The sequence below is a fragment of the Stegastes partitus genome, unplaced genomic scaffold (genome assembly GCF_000690725.1).
Source record: "Stegastes partitus isolate 25-593 unplaced genomic scaffold, Stegastes_partitus-1.0.2 Scaffold281, whole genome shotgun sequence".
NCBI lineage: Eukaryota > Metazoa > Chordata > Actinopteri > Pomacentridae > Stegastes > Stegastes partitus.
This window is the reverse complement of record NW_007578012.1, coordinates 253147-269744: the sequence shown is the minus strand read 5'-3', so window position 1 is coordinate 269744 and position 16598 is coordinate 253147. Positions and strand designations below refer to the sequence as shown.

Here is a 16598-nt window from a genome sequence, read left to right as displayed (position 1 = left end):
TGATAGACTGGTTACCTGTCCAGGTGAACCTGCCTTCACCCTGAGTCAGCTGGGATAGACTCCAGCCCCCCCGCAACCCTAGTGAGGATTAAGCGGTGCATAGATAATGGATGGATGTTCTTGGTGATCATCCTCGGCCTCTTGCTGTTGCTCAACAGTGTCAAGTATTCCAAGATCTGGAAGGCAACACGGCTCCAGAGTGAGTAACGTGCCATGTGAAACTTCAGGTTTACGTCATCTGTAGATAATTACAACTATTTTATTTGCAAAGAACGATTACGTCAAATGTTGTTAACAAACTCGACCATATAACGCGCACAAAACGTCATCTGCAGATTGAGTCTTAACTACATATTTCTGTTAATCCACTTTCCAGATTTGAGAACCCACTTTCCCCGTCTTTTTTTTTCCCCCTAGATATTCGTCTCTGGTCAAGGATGCTTAAATTAAGCACTATGAATGTGTTAAGAAGGCTACTTCCAGAAGAAACACACGGCAGACCAGCCAGTATGTACGTGTCCTGAAAGCTGCTGACACCTAAATGATTAAAAAAAAAGAAGTGCATTCAATTCAACAGTGACTGTGTGTGTGCTGTTTTCTGGCTAATAATCAACGCCTAGTTGAAAGATAGTATTGATGAAGACATTATTAGCAACAGGGAACCAAAAGAAAAATACAGTCAAAGGATGAACAGTGGACGTATATTTTTAGATACTCACGCCGTCTCAGGCATGTCTTTTGTAGTCACAGTTGTCATGTCTTCATCTGCGATACCTCTTTCCGTGCATTCTTCTTTCTTTGCCAAAACACGATGCTTCCATTACCCATACTGCAACTTGATTTCAGACGCTTAATGGGATTCAGGTACGCCGGCTAACGCAGCCTCAATCTGCGGTCTCAGATGAGCGTCAGTGGTCTGGTAAGCTCATCTCTTACCAACTTCTCTTGGTGAGTTAAATTCTAACATTTTTTTATTATAGAAAGACACTCAAATGGATCCAACGATTCCCTTTGATCGAGTACTTTGACAGTTTTCCCTCCCAGACTGAAGGGATTCACGCTGCTTGCTCTGGTCTTTATACTTCATAAGACCTGTAAACATGTTTTGAGACGTGGCAAATGGTCACAGAACCTCAAGTCTTTATTACCGTCACATTTTCCATTATGTCGTGCAATGATTTATTTTTTTAATCAAGCGGGGTTAAATAGATCACCATTATTATCTATGTATATATAAACCTTACTCTCCTAATCAGGGCTTCCATCTATTCCAAACCAAGGACAGCATCATGCCCTTGACTTTGCTTTTTACCAGAAGCTCCCTCCAGGACGCAGCCATTACTGTGAAATATTGAAATCCCCCAGTGGGTTCCTATAGGTCAGGATCACTGCCTCACCCAGTCCTCACCCTTCTCTCTGCTCACACCCCTGCTGTTACGCATTGTGCTGCTCGACCCTCTCTGCCTTCGAAACCATATGCAACACTTGACAATGTCATCGCGAGGCCTGAGCTCTTTAAACGCATCCGTGTTTGAGTAGCGTGTTCTGGGGACAGACCGGTAGATTTAATGCCACTGTTCATTTCAGAAGTTCTCCGATAGAAATGATCATTTGTGAGTAAGCTCAGAATCTTTACTTTTTATGAAAACATGAATCCATTTAATTATTTCAGACATTCCACTTTGCACAACATTAATAGTGTAATTACAGACTCAGCGTCCGGTTTCCGTGTGAAGTACACTTTTACAATGTATACATTATATATTAAAATTAAACAGTCCCAGGCGTCATTTGTGTTTTGAAATGTTAACTTGGTTATCCTCGTCAACACTGAACTCGTTTGTCATGAGGACAGTCCAGCAGGCTATTAGACATACTCTGACAGACCAGTTAAAGGGACAGGACACTAATAATTCTTAATCCAGACATATTGGACAAACCTACAGCTCAAACTGGAGTTCCGTCCTTTGGAGGAGAGGATCCAGTCTTGTCTTCTTTTCCCATCTTGCCCTCGCTGTCAGTGGAGGCAGCAGGTTGGCCTAAACTCTCGGTTGTTGGCGTAGCTTCCGCTTTGGCAGCATCTTCAATGTCCTGTTCAGCTGGGGCGGCACTTTTGCCCTCCGCTGACTGGTCTGATGAAGGTGGTATACTTTCACCTTCTTGTTTCGTATTTACCTCAAGGACCGGAGCGATCACCTCCTCGGCCTGAGGTGCCTCGCTGAGGGGCAGAGTAAAGCCCATTTTCCCTCCGCTGCCCGCCACCCCGGCTGGCGGAGGAGTGAGGCTCTTTGCCTGAGCCTCCTCGTCTCCACGCAGCCAGTCCATCTTCTGAAGGTGCTGCTTGACAGCGTCGTCCACCCGAGCATCAATCATAGCCTCTGTCAGGACACCATCTTCAGAGGAATATGCTGCCGCCTACAAGAAAACACGTTTTAAAGCACACACTTCACAAAAATAAAAAAAAGTCTTGTAGCATTTTAAAGAAAAAAAAAAACATTGTGAAGTTAAGATTAACGAGAAACGTACCTGCCACGCCACACCCAGCTTGGAGATCTCTCTGCCTGACATGCCATCTGTCCGCTTTGCTATTTCAGAGCACTTTTTGCCGTAGTCAAACTGTGCCAGCTTCATCCTCCTTTACACACAGAAAGCAGAAACATGTATGAGAGGGGATAAAGTAAATGATCTGCTAGTCTCAAATCAGTTTGACTTCATTGTGCCTCATCGCCTCCATGTTGCTCAGCATGGCAGCAAACACTTCACATGCCCAGCAGAGCCTGAATCTAATCCTTTCAATCAAGAATCACTAATAAATGAATGGATACTACAACCTGCCAAAGAAAAAAGAAAAAAACACTAAAACAATCACTGTCCATGTGATGGAGCAGGCCTGGCGACCTGTATAGCGTTACTCGTTTCAGTGAGTGTTCCCTGGTGTGCTGTGGTTTTGGGGTTGTGCCCCGTGCTAACAGCTGTGGTGGGTCGGTACTCACTGCCTCCCTCCAGTGGCCGGCTCCAGCACGTATTTGTCAAAGTACAACCGCACCAGCCGCTCCCTCTCCTCAGGACCCGGCAGAGCAAAATTCACTATTTCATCTATACGGTCGTTTATGGCCCAGTCGAACTGCTCCGGCTGGTTACTGGCCAACACCATCATAAACCTGCAGAGTTAAAGAAAACAAAAATCAATGTACTGGAAAAGGAGTTAAATAGGTTTAGGTGTCAGTGAATGACTGACTGAATGATTATTGTTGTTGTTGTGTGGAATATATGTTATATTGATTTAAAAAAAAAAAAAGAGAAAGTGAGCTTTTACAAGATTGAATTTCCCTTCTGGGATAAATAAAGTATTTTTCATTCATTTCATTTCATTTCAATATGAAAAGGCTGAGGTTTAGGTTATGAATATGGAATGTAAATGAATTCTTACTTGTTGCTCTGTTCTCCGGTACGATACAAGAACGCATTCAAAGTGGCTCTGAGGTCTTCGCTGATCTTCTCCTGCAAAAAAAAAACCCAAGAGGGAAACAATGAAGGGTCACTTTCTTGATGTCAGAGTCTCGGAGTGAAAGGAGGAATCTTCTGAGGTTTTCATGTAATGAAATATACACAGACTTACGGTGGATCTCTTGCGGAGGAAAGCATCAGCTTCATCGACAAACAGCAGCAGGCTGTAGCGGGATACAGGACAGATATAAGTACCGGTTCATATGTCTGGAGTTGACAGAGTTGTTTGTTGCACATTATCCGAGTCTCCATTTAACATGAATGTTATTTTAGTGGCGTACCCGCGTCGACTTGTGTTGGCCCAGTCAAAGACTTTGTGCATGGCAGTCACACCGTCACGACCCATGGGTGCTACATCTCCACCTGTCATAATGGCGTAGTCCATCCCAGAATGCATTGCCAGCTTCTACTCAACACAAATAGAAATCCTCCACGTGTTAGACACAACGTTGTCTTCTATTCATCTAAATGTCAACATCTCGCCGCCCTGAGACGTACCTTAGCAAACAGCGTTTTGCCCGTCCCTGGAGGACCGTACATGAGGATGTTCCTGTACAGGCCGTTGTTCTGCCTCGTGTTTCTTGTTGCTATGGCAATGTCACGCACTCGCTCTTCCAAGGAAGGCTGAGAGATGGAAAAATGCATGTGATTATAAAACTCATTTGTACAAAAAAAAAAAAAAAAGTTTTCTGGGCAATTTGACGCTTGACATTCACTTACACTGAGCACAACTCCTTCAAGGGCATCCTGGGGTTTACTCTTCAGCCGTTTGGCCGTCTGCACAGTTCAGAAGAGTGAAAAAAATGTGGTTATCACTTTATACTGTGCAACTCACAGAATGTAAAAAGGATCAGTACATGATTAGCTACCTTGACCGGATGCTTGATCGCCTCTCCTACAGTGAATCGGGACGTCTCCCGTACTAAAGATGGCTTCCCAAGCCTGGCCTCAATGTACCGTCCTGCCACCGCTGTTGCGTTTCGCGCTGAATACACTCCGACAGCTAACAGGGTCAGTCCCGCTACCTGGTGGCCGGAGAGGACAGCAACATCAAACTGATAGCCTGAGCATTTCAATAAAAATGTGTCTGCAGAGAAGATACAAGGCAGAAAGTGGCGACTTAAAGAGTCCTGAATAGAAATCTATGGGAGAATTCTGTGATGCTTAAAATGGCAGCTGGATGACGAAAACCCCTCTCTGTAAAGACACACGTCTTTGGGGACTTTTCCACTCGACTAATTGTAATTTCTGAGAACTTATCATCTGACTTTAGAGAAATACAGCAAATGAAAACATACACAGCTCCTATTATGTATGTTTGGTATACTCATTCACTGAAGTGATTGGCGATGGAAACTCACAGTGGCTGTAACTTTGTCCCAGTCTGACACAAAGGCCCTGAAACCTTCTCCAAACACAGCACCTGCAGTCCTGAAAGCAAATACATGTCAACTGTCAGCACGCCCTGAAGGCACTGATAAGGCACAACGGAGGATTAACCAGTTCCTTCACATGCAAAACTGCCCATTTCTGTGTTACATGGATGAGTGATGGTGACCTCATTTAAAACATCCGTTCTAGCATCATGCAAGAAGCCAAGAACCACCAACACTCCCCATCCAATCATCACAAACAGCAGAGAGCAGGATGACTTACTTTATGGACTCCAGCACAGTTTGTCTGTGTTCTGCAGCCTTCAGACGGATCTGCTCTCGGATTATATCGGCATTTTCCCTCTCCACGCGAGCTCGAGCTTTCGTCTCTGCCTCGATACGCAGGAGCTCGTTCTTGTGTCTCAGCTCCATCTCGTGCTCTATCGTTGCTACATTAACCACGACAGAACAAAAACATTAACCTCTGCTCATCGTGTCACACGTTTCTAAAGAACTTGTCGTCAGCTGCGAGGCCTGTACCTTTCCTCATGGCCTCCTGCTTGTGTACAGACTCCTCCTGTTTGCGAAGGTTCTCCTCATTCAGTGCTTGCTGTTGACAAAAAACAACAACAGTCAATCCGGTGCTCGTCTCATTTCAAAGCATTTTATCCCATTTTTTCGAGAAGATGACCTCACCTGTTGCCTTAGTTGGTCCTCGTATCGCTGCCTGGCCAGCTTGTCTTGGTACTGAGCTCTCTGTAACAGACAGAAAACAGCCACACGACTTCAATACTTCACAGCTACAGAATACTAAAAGAAAAGGAAGCATAGCTTCATTTTTGGTCCTCACCGCTTGATGCTGTTTGGTCTCTTCATTCAGAGTTTTCCTCCTCTCCTCCCCCTGGATGCGAATCTGGTCGCCTTTGAGCTGCTCCAGCGCTGCTTCGTATTCCTGTCAAAGAGTAACAGTCAGAGGAAACCCAAAGCAGAGCCATGACTGATCCGACACCATGAAGGTCCTCAGACAGATTCAGGAGTATGAACACATGGGATGACACAGTATTAGACACACTTTATATATGCGACTTAAATATGCAGCTCTGAATTTCAAACCCATCCATCTGTAGAAATACCTTTTTTTTCTGCACAGAATATTTTTAAACAGGCTTTTTTTTATTTGGGATTTCATTTCGTCGAGCACATTAATAATTTTTAACATGAAAATGCAGCAATTTGACAAACAACACCTTAATCCAACACATAGTTGTTACTGTACACAGCCTGAATATGATTATTGTCGTGCTTTATCTAGTAGTAAGGACAACAACGATGCCATGACAGCAGTCTTGAAAGCTCTCCTCTCTCATTCTCCACCATATCAAACCACAAACTAAATATGCAGAATATCCAGCATCAAAGCTTTTATTCATCAAGCAACACATTATTCTAACTGACCATCCAGCTGATTGATCACTCAGATGGTTACACACTTATCAGACGTGTTGCATTATTCATCTAAATTAATTTTGCTCGACTTCTGAATGCGTCGAGTGAAGCCGTACCTTCATTTTGCTCTGGTGCTCCATCTGAGTGCTCTGCTCCTGCATTCGAGCCAGATCCAGAGCTTCTTTGGCATGTCCTGGATCACAGAGAGGGGACAGACAGTTTAAAGATGAGTTGTAGGGTTGTTTTTTTTACACCTCTTTGTGGCTGTAGCGTGTGGCTCTTTATTTCTTAACATTTCTGGTCTCCACTCATTCAAAAGGTAAACAGTGGAAGCATGAAGCAGATAAGTCAGTTTGCACATAGAGGAATGCAGTTGTTTCAAGTCGGACTGCAAGGTTGTGACCTCTGCACTCTGCCCCTGTTTGACTGCAGCATGGCTCCGCTCTCAGCGACACTCAGCACCTCCACCTACATGAACATTTGCAGGATGCTGATTGTCGGTGAAGGCCTGATTAGCTAAACTGTTATATGACTGTTATGAACCGGAGAGGAGCAGGTGGGAGCAGGACGCCGGTTCATCTCCTCTCCGGTAACGTTGCGTTAAAGCCGCTGCGCCTCCTCTCCGGTGAGCCACGCTGAACCGCTCAACACTTACGGGACTTGTCGAGCTCCTTGGCCGCCTGAGCAGCGCGCTCCAGCCCGGTGGGATCGAAGTTGCTCCATTTGTCCTTGGGTTTATCTCCACCGCCGCTGGAGCCTCCGGCCGGCGGCGGAGGCGGTGGAGGCTGAACCGGTAAACCGGGAGGCGGCTCCGGCTGCCCCTTGTTCAGGCCGAACAGCCACGACATGTTACTGGGAAACAATAAATCACAGTTCGGCCGGTTCGCGAGCAGCAGGGCTGTCGGCAGCTACTACGGATCTGTCAGCCTCTTCCTCCACACGCGTGTCACGCCGCCGCCTTCTGCGCAGGTGCAGCAGCAAATGTAGCTTCATATGAGTAACAGCAACGACGATTGGCTCGTGACGAGTACTTCTTGCTCTGATTGGCTGCTCAGGCTGAAGCGTTCAGTAGAGGTCATTCATGAAGTCCCGCCCAGCAGCGGTACGGTGGCCGCAGAGGGTCGTTTCAAGTTCAATTCACAGAGAAAGGACGCGATTTTCTATTGGTTGCATCAGGCTGCTTCTGGTGTTTGTAAGTCATTGACATTGATGTGATTTGACCTTCGCAGCCCAGTTTCTTGGAAAGTAGCATTCATTGAAATGTTGAAAACTTAAAACCTTCTAAAGTTTTTATATGTGTTCCCTCACATTTTTATAGCGTGCATAAGAAAAAAAAGGATCAATGTAGGGCTACAGAGGACCAGAGCAAAATAAGATAACCCTTAAAAACCTGTCAGTAAACCTTCTCTTTTTTTTTTTTAAACTGAAGCAATAAAGACAGGACAACAGAATAAATATCAAAATGTTTAATGAACTAAACATTTAGACAACAACTTTATCACAAGAAATGATCAAATATATATTTACATAGAGACGGAAAATAATCCAATCTCCAGGAAACACAATTCAACAGCGTCAAATCATAACTTAAGGGTGCATATCATGTACACAGGGTTATGGAGGCTGATGATCCTCTTTCACGATACAGGAGGGAACCAGGAGGGCTGCTGAGGAGCATTTTGTCGGCAACGCTGCAGCGACACACAGGATTGAAGAATAAACATTTGCTGTGTCGTTTAACGTCTGCTGCCGTCCTGGATTAAGATCATGTACAATTTCAAGAATATTTTGGATTCACAACAGCAGTGGGCGATGATAAATACCAAGGGCCTTATGAGTAGGGAAAATCATTTAAATGTGTCAGATCTTTGCTTCTGGATAACAGAATCACAGCGTGGGTACACGGTAGCGTAGAGAACAGAGGAGCTGTCCTGAAAAGGCCGGGGATCAAGGCACTGCAACAGTAATCATCGGTCCTACTGGAGTGTCCTTAAGTAATGTATTATTTCCCTATTTACTGCAGAGACATTGTCGTGTGTTGGCAACTGTTTAAAACTTCACTAACAAACTACCAATGAGCGGCTCACTCTCATCAGACACAGGTCCAGTATTGCATCATAGAATTGACCACTTTGTCGTCAGAAAGTAAAACTCCTCCCCACAAGACAACAGCTTTTCCATCAGACATGCTGGCCAGCCGCTGGTCTCAAGGTAAAGCTTACGTGAAGGGAACACAGGTGAAGTAACAACTGTAAAGTAGGTGAGGGTGTGTCGGGTTGACTGTGTAATTAACATCTCAAGAATCCAAGAACGCCATTTTTTTTGTTTTTATGTATATAACCACACAGCAAGTGGAAATCCATAATCATGGAAAGTCCTTCACTGCAGCATGACAACGCGGGAGAGGACACCAGGAGGCTCGCTGCCGTCACCCAAAGCTGCACGAAAGCCTTCTTGTTGCCGAGCCTGCGCTAGTTTCGCAAGCGAGAGGAATGACCGAGGTTCTGTGATGGCCAGATCGCTGATAACACGACGGTTGAGCTGAACGCTGCTCTGTGTGGAGGAAAAAAAAAGAAGAAGAGTGAACCAGCAGCGTAAAGAACATGACGGCTGGTGCAGGGCTGTGATGTCCAACACAACCAACCTTTGTGAGGTTGTGCATGAGGGCAGGATACTTCATGCCGTGCTCCCGTGACGCTGCTGCGATGCGAGAGATCCAGAGCTGAAGACAAAAAGACCATCACACAAATTCAAACACAGATTAACAGTGATATTTATTACATGCAGTCTTATGATACTGTAATAAACAAACCCTTTTTTGAGGACAATGGACAAATTATCTAACAAAACTGGGATTGGAAGGACAGGTCAGCTTAAAGTGATGCTTCCCAGCCGTCTGTCTACTTGTGGCTAACCAAAGAATGAGCTTTTCTTTTTCTTTTGTATGTATGTGAAGGAAAGACCCCACATTTGGTGACAATATCCAGTATTTCACAAAAACTGGAGAAAACAAAACCTATTATGCGTAAAACACACGGTTTTCTTTGAGTATCTCTTTCATGACCTCGCTGCAAATCCCATGTATCTTGGGCTCCTTTGGTTGCCATGATGCTTGACTGGACTTTATTCCTTTAATCTTTAACTGTTTTATTGGTTTGTTATGAAATGTTTGCCTACAATCATTTGTAACGCTCTCTATATATATAATCCTTATGAAATCAACTAAATCTAATTGCTTTAGCTGTAGGAGAGCAGGACACACCTGCAACACTTCTGCACATTTAATGGAATGAAATGGTTTAATGAGACAATCCTACAGATGTGCAGCTAGAAGCCATTTGTTATAGAAAAATCTAAATGGCACACCCTGCCTTTGCTCTGTGTGGCAGACAATCCAGTGATATTTGGGTCTTACCGTCCTCATGTTCCGTTTCTTGAGCTTCCGAGCTTTAGTGGCGTAGACGAAAGCCCTCCTGACAGCCCGCACGGCCAGACTGTAGCAGCGGTTCTTCCTGCCTCTGAAGTGCTGTTGGAGGATGAGCACAACACACATCATTATGCTGCTGATATTAGATCAGCACGATGAGACAGCGGAGACTCATCAGGACAAAACCTCATTACAGCTAAAAGGTAGCACAGTGACTCACTGGACAAGCAGGTAGCTAACACACACATGAACACATAGAACCACGGGGATATTTCTACCATATACAACACGCTGCTGCTCCAGCTAATAGTCACAGCCTTACCCGTGCATGTTTGAGAAGTGCTTGGACTTTCCAGTATCTGTCGGGTCCACGGTTCCTGATCCAACAAGACAAGGTCAGAAACACCATCTTTGTCCTCCAGTCGGTTCACTCCTCTACGCTGTTCTTGTTAACAGAGTTAAAACAATGAATGAAATGACCTTATCCCAGCTCCACCTGCAGACACACCGGGTTATGTGAGTTGTGCTCCACACGCTGCGCTACGACTGTAAGAGGCGCTGGGTGCGTTCGTTTTACATCACGACACAGCAGAAAGGGGAAAGTCAAGGAACAGCATGCGGAGTGACTAGAGCTAACGAATTCATTATTTCCATATATTATTGTCGTTTTGGATATAAAAAGAATCGAAAGGAAAATACAACACAAAACATCCAAACAAAACTATAAGGAAAACGCTGCTCAATGTGTGCGCGGCTTTAAATCCGGGACACGTCGATGAACAGAACATGCGCTCCCAGCCTCCTGGTGACACCGCCGCGGTGCATTCTGGGATAGCAGGCGGTGTAGGTCAGAGAAGAGAAACTCCAAAATGTCGGCTGCTAGTCTCACGTCCTTGAGCCGCTGTGGTGTTTTGGCATTCCGCTCCCCGGCAGGACTGGTGGTACGTTGACCGGCGGTAGAGCAACGAACGGGTCCAGTTAGAGGCGGTGTCGGTTTGTTGTAACGTTTCTGCTTTTAACAAACGTTGCAACACTTGACTTGTGACTGTGAGGGCTCCGTCTATGCCCTGGAGTCCAGGTTACGTAGTAAAGTTTAGCTACTAGCTAGCTCTGTTGTTAGCTGTAATAGCGGCGGTTCAACAGTAACTTCTGAAATATGTCAAAATCATGTTTGACTTGTGTGACTTGTGTTCGTCTAATGAAGGCTATTAAAGCCCACATTGGTATCCAATGTGGCAGGAAAAGAAGTGAAAGACACTTGTAAACATTGTTCAGCTAATGTGATGATATAACAGTCTGACAGCTCCAGTCTGAAGACACAACCTGAAGTTCTTCTGACGTGTCTTTGTGTAGCAATGAAGCCTTCTGCACTGTTTCATAATGTCATAGGTGATTGCTGTTATCAGTAAATCCTGCATTTGTTGTGATAAGGAAGCATGAGGGTCTTTTAAAATGCTCCTTGATCTCTGATGTTGCAGTGATTTGTGGTTTATGTTAGTGGGACTGCAACTGTTGTCATCGTTGATCAATCAGGCGATTATTTTCTGAAGTAATCGATCAATATTGTTTCAGAAAATCATTTTTTTAATGTCCATCTATGTCCCCTAAAGCCCACAATGACTTCCTCAGATGCCTTGTTGTTGTTTTGTTCAAATATATTTAATTTACAGTCACAGATAAATAAAGACATCAGAAAATATTCCTGAAACTTATTATTAAACATGCATTTAATAGCTGACAGCTAATGTATAAGCGACTGTGTATAAGTTATTAAACACCAAACATACTGATAGCCACATAAATAACATCCTCCTGCTGCCAGTGGCTTCTAACTAAAACTGAAATGGCTAATTTTCCTGTCGTTCAACAATTTCCCTGAGGTACTCTACCAGAGGGATCAGTAAAGTTCTATCTAATCTGATCTTATTGGTGTAGTCTTACTCATGTACAGTTTACATAAATCAATTGTAAATAGCTGCGTACTAACACGGTCGTGTTTTTCTCTCCTTGTCCGTGTGGTCAGGCGGTGCGCTATGCCCAGACAGCAGCAGCTCCAGCAGCACAACCCAGAGTAAAGAAGTTCCAGATCTACAGATGGGATCCAGACACCGCAGGAGACAAACCTCGCATGCAGACCTACGAGATTGACCTCAACACGTAAGTGCTGTTTCCTCTGAAGTAAAGCCCAGCAGGGGCTGCAATGTGTAGACTTGTGCATATGTAAGCTGTGTAAATGTGCAAATGATAATACACAACATGGTGTTCTGATGTCCAAAACTAATAGATGAGATGAAATGCAATCAGTATCTTTGGACATCTGGTCTGTTTTCTGTGGCTGTTGCAGGTGATTTTCTAACCTTTGTTCGAGAAAATTACAGTGATGACAACTTTGTCAGGTTAAGCGTTGGTCGTCCATTTAAATCTCGGCTTGTCTTTCATTGTAAAAGCTGCTTAATTCTACCAGTAATTTTCTGGTTCTGGAAGCTTGGTGCTGAACACATAATTGAAAGCAGTACCCAGTTATACACAGAGGGCATTATTGATGAGCTCCATCAGGTGGATTTAACACAGTCGACTGTGACAGCCTGGCACAGTCCAGTTCCTTCATCTGTTCTCTAATCAGCTCGGAGAGACTCTCACCTCTCTTCTGTCATCATGACACATCAGCCAAGACAATCCAACACGTAGTAATGCTTTTCAGCCACCGCACCTGTCAGGGTTTTATTTGAACACGTCGTGCTTTCATGTTACTGAGTGACACCAGATTACAGCCTCACTAGTTGTTGTTGTTCTTCTTCATCTAGTTGTGGCCCAATGGTTCTTGATGCCCTCATCAAGATCAAAAATGAGATGGACCCCACTCTAACATTTCGTCGCTCCTGCAGAGAAGGTCAGTAATGTGCATGCTAGAAATATGATACAAGCAAAGATATGTATTTTTTACATGTGTCATTAGATTTGAATATTAATGAATTAATTTGAATGCGTATTTAAACCAGTTTCTGTTATTACTCTACAGTTACTAACTCCTCATGTCCAGTGTTGTGGTAGATGCGTGTTTCGTTCTTCAGATTGTGTCAGAAGTTTTATTAAAAGCCATTAATTACTTTGTTTGAATCAGGTATTTGTGGATCCTGTGCAATGAACATAAATGGAGGAAACACACTGGCCTGTCTCAACAAGATCGACACCAACATCAGCAAGCCGACTAAGATTTACCCTCTGCCACATATGTATGTGGTCAAGGACCTGGTCCCTGTGAGTATAAAGTCCTGAATCATGAGTCCACTGGTACCACGTCTTACCTCTCAGTCATGTGCTGGTTTTGAGATTTAACTAGATCATTGTATTACTCCATGAAGCGACCATCTCATAGTAAGGAAACGTTAAAATGATTGATCCTTAAATATGGTTGCTTGTTTGTATGTGTCGAAGATAGTGATCATTTATCATGACATGTTTAAACACTCCCACAACGGTTCAGTCCTCCTCTGTTGACATATCACTGGCCAAGTTAAATTAATCACTTACATCAATACATTTTTTTAGAGCAAAGCAGGATTGTCTGGAATCCTGAAGCATTTTACAAAAGGTTTATTTTCTAACTTTGTACATTGACATGAACCTTGACCGTAGGATTGTGTTTGCAGGACATGAGCAACTTCTACGCTCAGTACAAGTCCATCGAACCCTACCTGAAGAAGAAGGACGAGTCGAAGGAAGGGAAGGAGCAGTACCTGCAGACTGTGGAGGACAGACAGAAGCTGGTACGCTGCTCGCTGTTTCTAGTTTGATGTAAAACACTGACAGACAACGTTCCCAGCACTCAGAATCACATGAACGTAAACATCCTTTCTTTGTTTTCTCGCGTGCAGGACGGCCTTTACGAATGTATTCTGTGCGCCTGTTGCAGCACGAGCTGCCCAAGCTACTGGTGGAACGGAGACAAATACCTCGGACCTGCTGTGCTCATGCAGGTGTGTGTCCCAGCACATGAACGTAGACGACGGTTTATTCTGTTCTCAGCACAAGGACTCTCCGTTCACATGAATAACTCATCCCGCTGTCTTGCAGGCGTATCGTTGGATGATCGACTCACGAGACGAGTTCACAGAGGAACGTCTGTCCAAGCTGCAGGATCCGTTCTCCCTCTACCGCTGCCACACCATCATGAACTGCACTAAGACCTGCCCCAAGGTAACCTGCAGCTCACAGCGACATGCACATCACAGCTCGGTTATTTTATGGCATGGGCCTCTGTTTTAGATTGAGATAGAAGCAGTATGTCTAAAAATACAAGTTCATGAGACAGCTTTTTAGTAACACTAGACGTCCTTTCTTCCCAGAGGTCATTAAAACCGTCCACAAATGTACAAAAGGGCAGAATTGTAATTATAATGTGTACAGACCTGTTGAACCACAGAGAACACACACGAGCTGTTCAACTGGCAGCAGTACATTTTGAGATGCATTCATTTGTGTTTGTTGATATCTGTTTGTCAAATTATTATTTATTAATCCAGATTGTGGTGAGAATATCTTATTAACAAAGGAAGTTACAAAGAAGGAAACTAAAACAAACGCCTAAAAGTACGAGCGACACAGCGTCTGAAGTGATTCTTTTATTTGTCCGTCAGTGGAGATGATCACAGTGTTGCAGCTGTGTGCCTAACAGATGTTCAATAGAAGAGAACATCATGAAAATAAAAATCTTCTGTAGCATCTTCATGACATGGACCGGATCAGTTTTTGGATCAGGAACAGGAGACTTACCTCGCATCTTCTGCCTTTCACTGCTGCTTACCTGCTTTTTGTTCTTTGTAAGTGATGCTCTCCTCTCATCGAATGTTCAAAAATGACCGTCTCCTCTCTTCCTCTCAGGGTCTGAACCCAGGAAAAGCCATCGCTGAGATCAAGAAGATGATGGCTACGTACAAGGAGAAGAAGGCAGCCGCTGTCTAAAACCTCTGTTGTCCTCTTGTACAACCTCCATGATTAAATTATATCTTGATTTAAAAATATTGCTTCTTGAGGTCTAATGGGCCAGTACACCAGGTGTCTCCACCACATTCCTCAGACTGCCATCAGCCTACATAGAGATGTGTGTGGTCGGAGGACTTGGTGTTACACAAACGCACATGTACAGTATGAATGCAGGAGAGAGAGTGTGTGTCTGAGTCTTACATGTTCCATAGCTGAGGTATTTATCTCCAACTCCACTCTGTGTATGATGGTACACTTGGGAGTCATTATTCTGCATATTACAGTAAAAACAGGGCGTTTCCTTGTGTGTAGACATTTTATTTTTTTTTAGCTTGTTGCTTTCCAAGATATCAGGTCACCTCCAGACTTACAGTGTATATGCTCCTTCAGCTCTTCCAGCATACCAACAGCAGTCTTTGATGGAAAATAAATAGTTGAAATGCCTGCAGCAGTTATGACTGGTTATTATTTACGCTCCTGTTGTGTCGCTCCTGTCGTCCTCACTGTCACCGCTCAGTGTCCTCTAGATGTCACTGGTGTGCAGAACCACAAATGTACCAGAGTTTAAGCATCAGTGGGTTCATTTCAACCTGTCACCAAGGCAGATGATCGTGTTGGAAGTCTTGTCAGGGTCGCAGTAATCATCATTAAAGCTTTTAAATCCGCCGTAGGTGTCACTTGAGTGCAGAAAATCTGAAAGCTTTCAGGGTAAAAGCAAAACCTGCACACTCCAGTGTCAGAGCTCTTTCACAATTAGTGAACTTTATATGCTGATTGTTCATTATTATGATTAAGGAGATGTTTTAAAATGCATTTTATTTTAATTTGGTTTGTCTCCTGGTAACAGTATCTGCAGCTTCAGGTGAAAAGCAAACGGTGAAGCTGATCGGTGGAGGATTATCAGTGGCAAGTCTGATCGTATTTATCCTGTAGGAGGAAGGAGGAAACATTAACATCCTTGAGTAAAAGTATAAAAGCCACACTGTTAAAGTAGTTTAATACGAATAAAAGTTGGCACTGAAGATGTTACTCAGGCGAAAGAGTCAAAGTAAGTGCAATAACCTCTAAGTTGTCCTCAAACACAGGACATGAGTAAATGCAGTGTGTTGCATTAAACCAGTTCAGAGAGGTCAGAGTGGGATTTATCGAACTTGTGCAGCTGTATTCATAGAAATAAGAGCTTTTGTGTTTCCCGCTGTTGATCTGGTTGCTCTTATATCTGGAAAAATACCTCCGACAATGTTCATTAGTGGTCATATGCACATAAAAACAAAAAGTATGCTGATTGGATCAAACAAAAACAACAGAATGCCAAAATAATTAAATCTGGAAATAAAACATATGAAAGGAAAACATGGAACCACTAATTATATGTGCTGGTTTTAAGTATACATAACTGGTGCATGAAGTTAGAAAAGATATGGGAAGGAAATCCACAAAAAAAACTATTGTCAAGTACTATGAAGGTACTTCCACGTCTTAAAGGATGCAAATGGTGGGCGCTGCTATAGCTCACCTGGTTGAGCTGGCGTCCCATGTGCAGGGCTACAGTCCTGATGTGGAGGTCATGAGTTCAAATCCCACTCATGACCCTTTCCCACATGTTCTTCTCTCCTGTCTCTGTCCCTGTTTCCTGTCTCTCTCTCACTGCACTATCAATAAAGGCACAAAGGCCAAAAAAATAACTTAAAAAAAAAAGGATGCAAATGGTTTTCGTGTCACTAATTTTTGCACAGTCTCTCTCATCTAAGCAGCTGCAGCTTGAAACTTCTACAGAGGATCCACGGCCGTCTCGGTGGCCTCTTGCACGGTCACTCAGTTCTTGGGCCTGTTCCAGGTAGATCTACTCATGTGCCAGATAC

At 43.8% G+C, this 16598-nt stretch overlaps 3 protein-coding genes across 3 annotated transcripts; 1 reads left to right on the top strand and 2 right to left on the bottom strand.

The window, feature by feature from the left end:
- Window positions 1–1631: 1631 nt before the first annotated feature.
- atad3 (ATPase family AAA domain containing 3) lies at window positions 1632–7277 on the bottom strand. The gene is made up of 16 exons (XM_008282691.1): window positions 6982–7277; window positions 6443–6519; window positions 5731–5832; window positions 5577–5636; window positions 5421–5490; window positions 5164–5329; window positions 4869–4938; window positions 4377–4532; window positions 4228–4284; window positions 4006–4131; window positions 3789–3913; window positions 3620–3671; window positions 3431–3501; window positions 2994–3161; window positions 2527–2635; window positions 1632–2415 (listed from the first exon to the last, which is right to left on the bottom strand). The coding sequence occupies exons 1-16, from the start codon at window positions 7172–7174 to the stop codon at window positions 1948–1950; spliced, it is 2070 nt and encodes a 689-aa protein (XP_008280913.1). The 5' UTR covers window positions 7175–7277; the 3' UTR covers window positions 1632–1947.
- A 500-nt stretch (window positions 7278–7777) lies between these two features.
- Window positions 7778–10301, bottom strand: mrpl20 (mitochondrial ribosomal protein L20). The gene is made up of 4 exons (XM_008282690.1): window positions 10076–10301; window positions 9742–9852; window positions 8971–9048; window positions 7778–8879 (listed from the first exon to the last, which is right to left on the bottom strand). Exons 1-4 carry the CDS (start codon window positions 10160–10162, stop codon window positions 8706–8708), a joined length of 450 nt encoding a protein of 149 aa, XP_008280912.1. The 5' UTR covers window positions 10163–10301; the 3' UTR covers window positions 7778–8705.
- Window positions 10302–10588: 287 nt separating this feature from the next.
- Window positions 10589–15181, top strand: sdhb (succinate dehydrogenase complex, subunit B, iron sulfur (Ip)). Its single transcript, XM_008282689.1, has 8 exons — window positions 10589–10694; window positions 11777–11910; window positions 12558–12643; window positions 12875–13011; window positions 13404–13520; window positions 13629–13730; window positions 13828–13950; window positions 14635–15181. Exons 1-8 carry the CDS (start codon window positions 10623–10625, stop codon window positions 14713–14715), a joined length of 852 nt encoding a protein of 283 aa, XP_008280911.1. The 5' UTR covers window positions 10589–10622; the 3' UTR covers window positions 14716–15181.
- The last annotated feature ends 1417 nt before the right edge of the window (window positions 15182–16598 follow it).

Bases quoted from the DNA above. Each gene is read 5' to 3' on its own strand.
- atad3 (XM_008282691.1), bottom strand. From the start codon at position 7,174: ATGTCGTGGCTGTTCGGCCTGAACAAGGGGCAGCCGGAGCCGCCTCCC. The intron at 6,520-6,981 runs GTAAGTGTTGAG...TCTGTGATCCAG, and splicing joins CAAGGAGCTCGACAAGTCCC to GACATGCCAAAGAAGCTCTG. The intron at 4,939-5,163 runs GTAAGTCATCCT...ATTTGCTTTCAG, and splicing joins ACTGTGCTGGAGTCCATAAA to GACTGCAGGTGCTGTGTTTG.
- mrpl20 (XM_008282690.1), bottom strand. From the start codon at position 10,162: ATGGTGTTTCTGACCTTGTCTTGTTGGATCAGGAACCGTGGACCCGAC. The intron at 9,853-10,075 runs GTAAGGCTGTGA...ATCCTCCAACAG, and splicing joins CACTTCTCAAACATGCACGG to CACTTCAGAGGCAGGAAGAA. The intron at 8,880-8,970 runs GTTGGTTGTGTT...TCCTCCACACAG, and splicing joins TCATGCACAACCTCACAAAG to AGCAGCGTTCAGCTCAACCG.
- sdhb (XM_008282689.1), top strand. From the start codon at position 10,623: ATGTCGGCTGCTAGTCTCACGTCCTTGAGCCGCTGTGGTGTTTTGGCA. The intron at 10,695-11,776 runs GTACGTTGACCG...CCGTGTGGTCAG, and splicing joins GCTCCCCGGCAGGACTGGTG to GCGGTGCGCTATGCCCAGAC. The intron at 13,731-13,827 runs GTGTGTGTCCCA...GCTGTCTTGCAG, and splicing joins GACCTGCTGTGCTCATGCAG to GCGTATCGTTGGATGATCGA.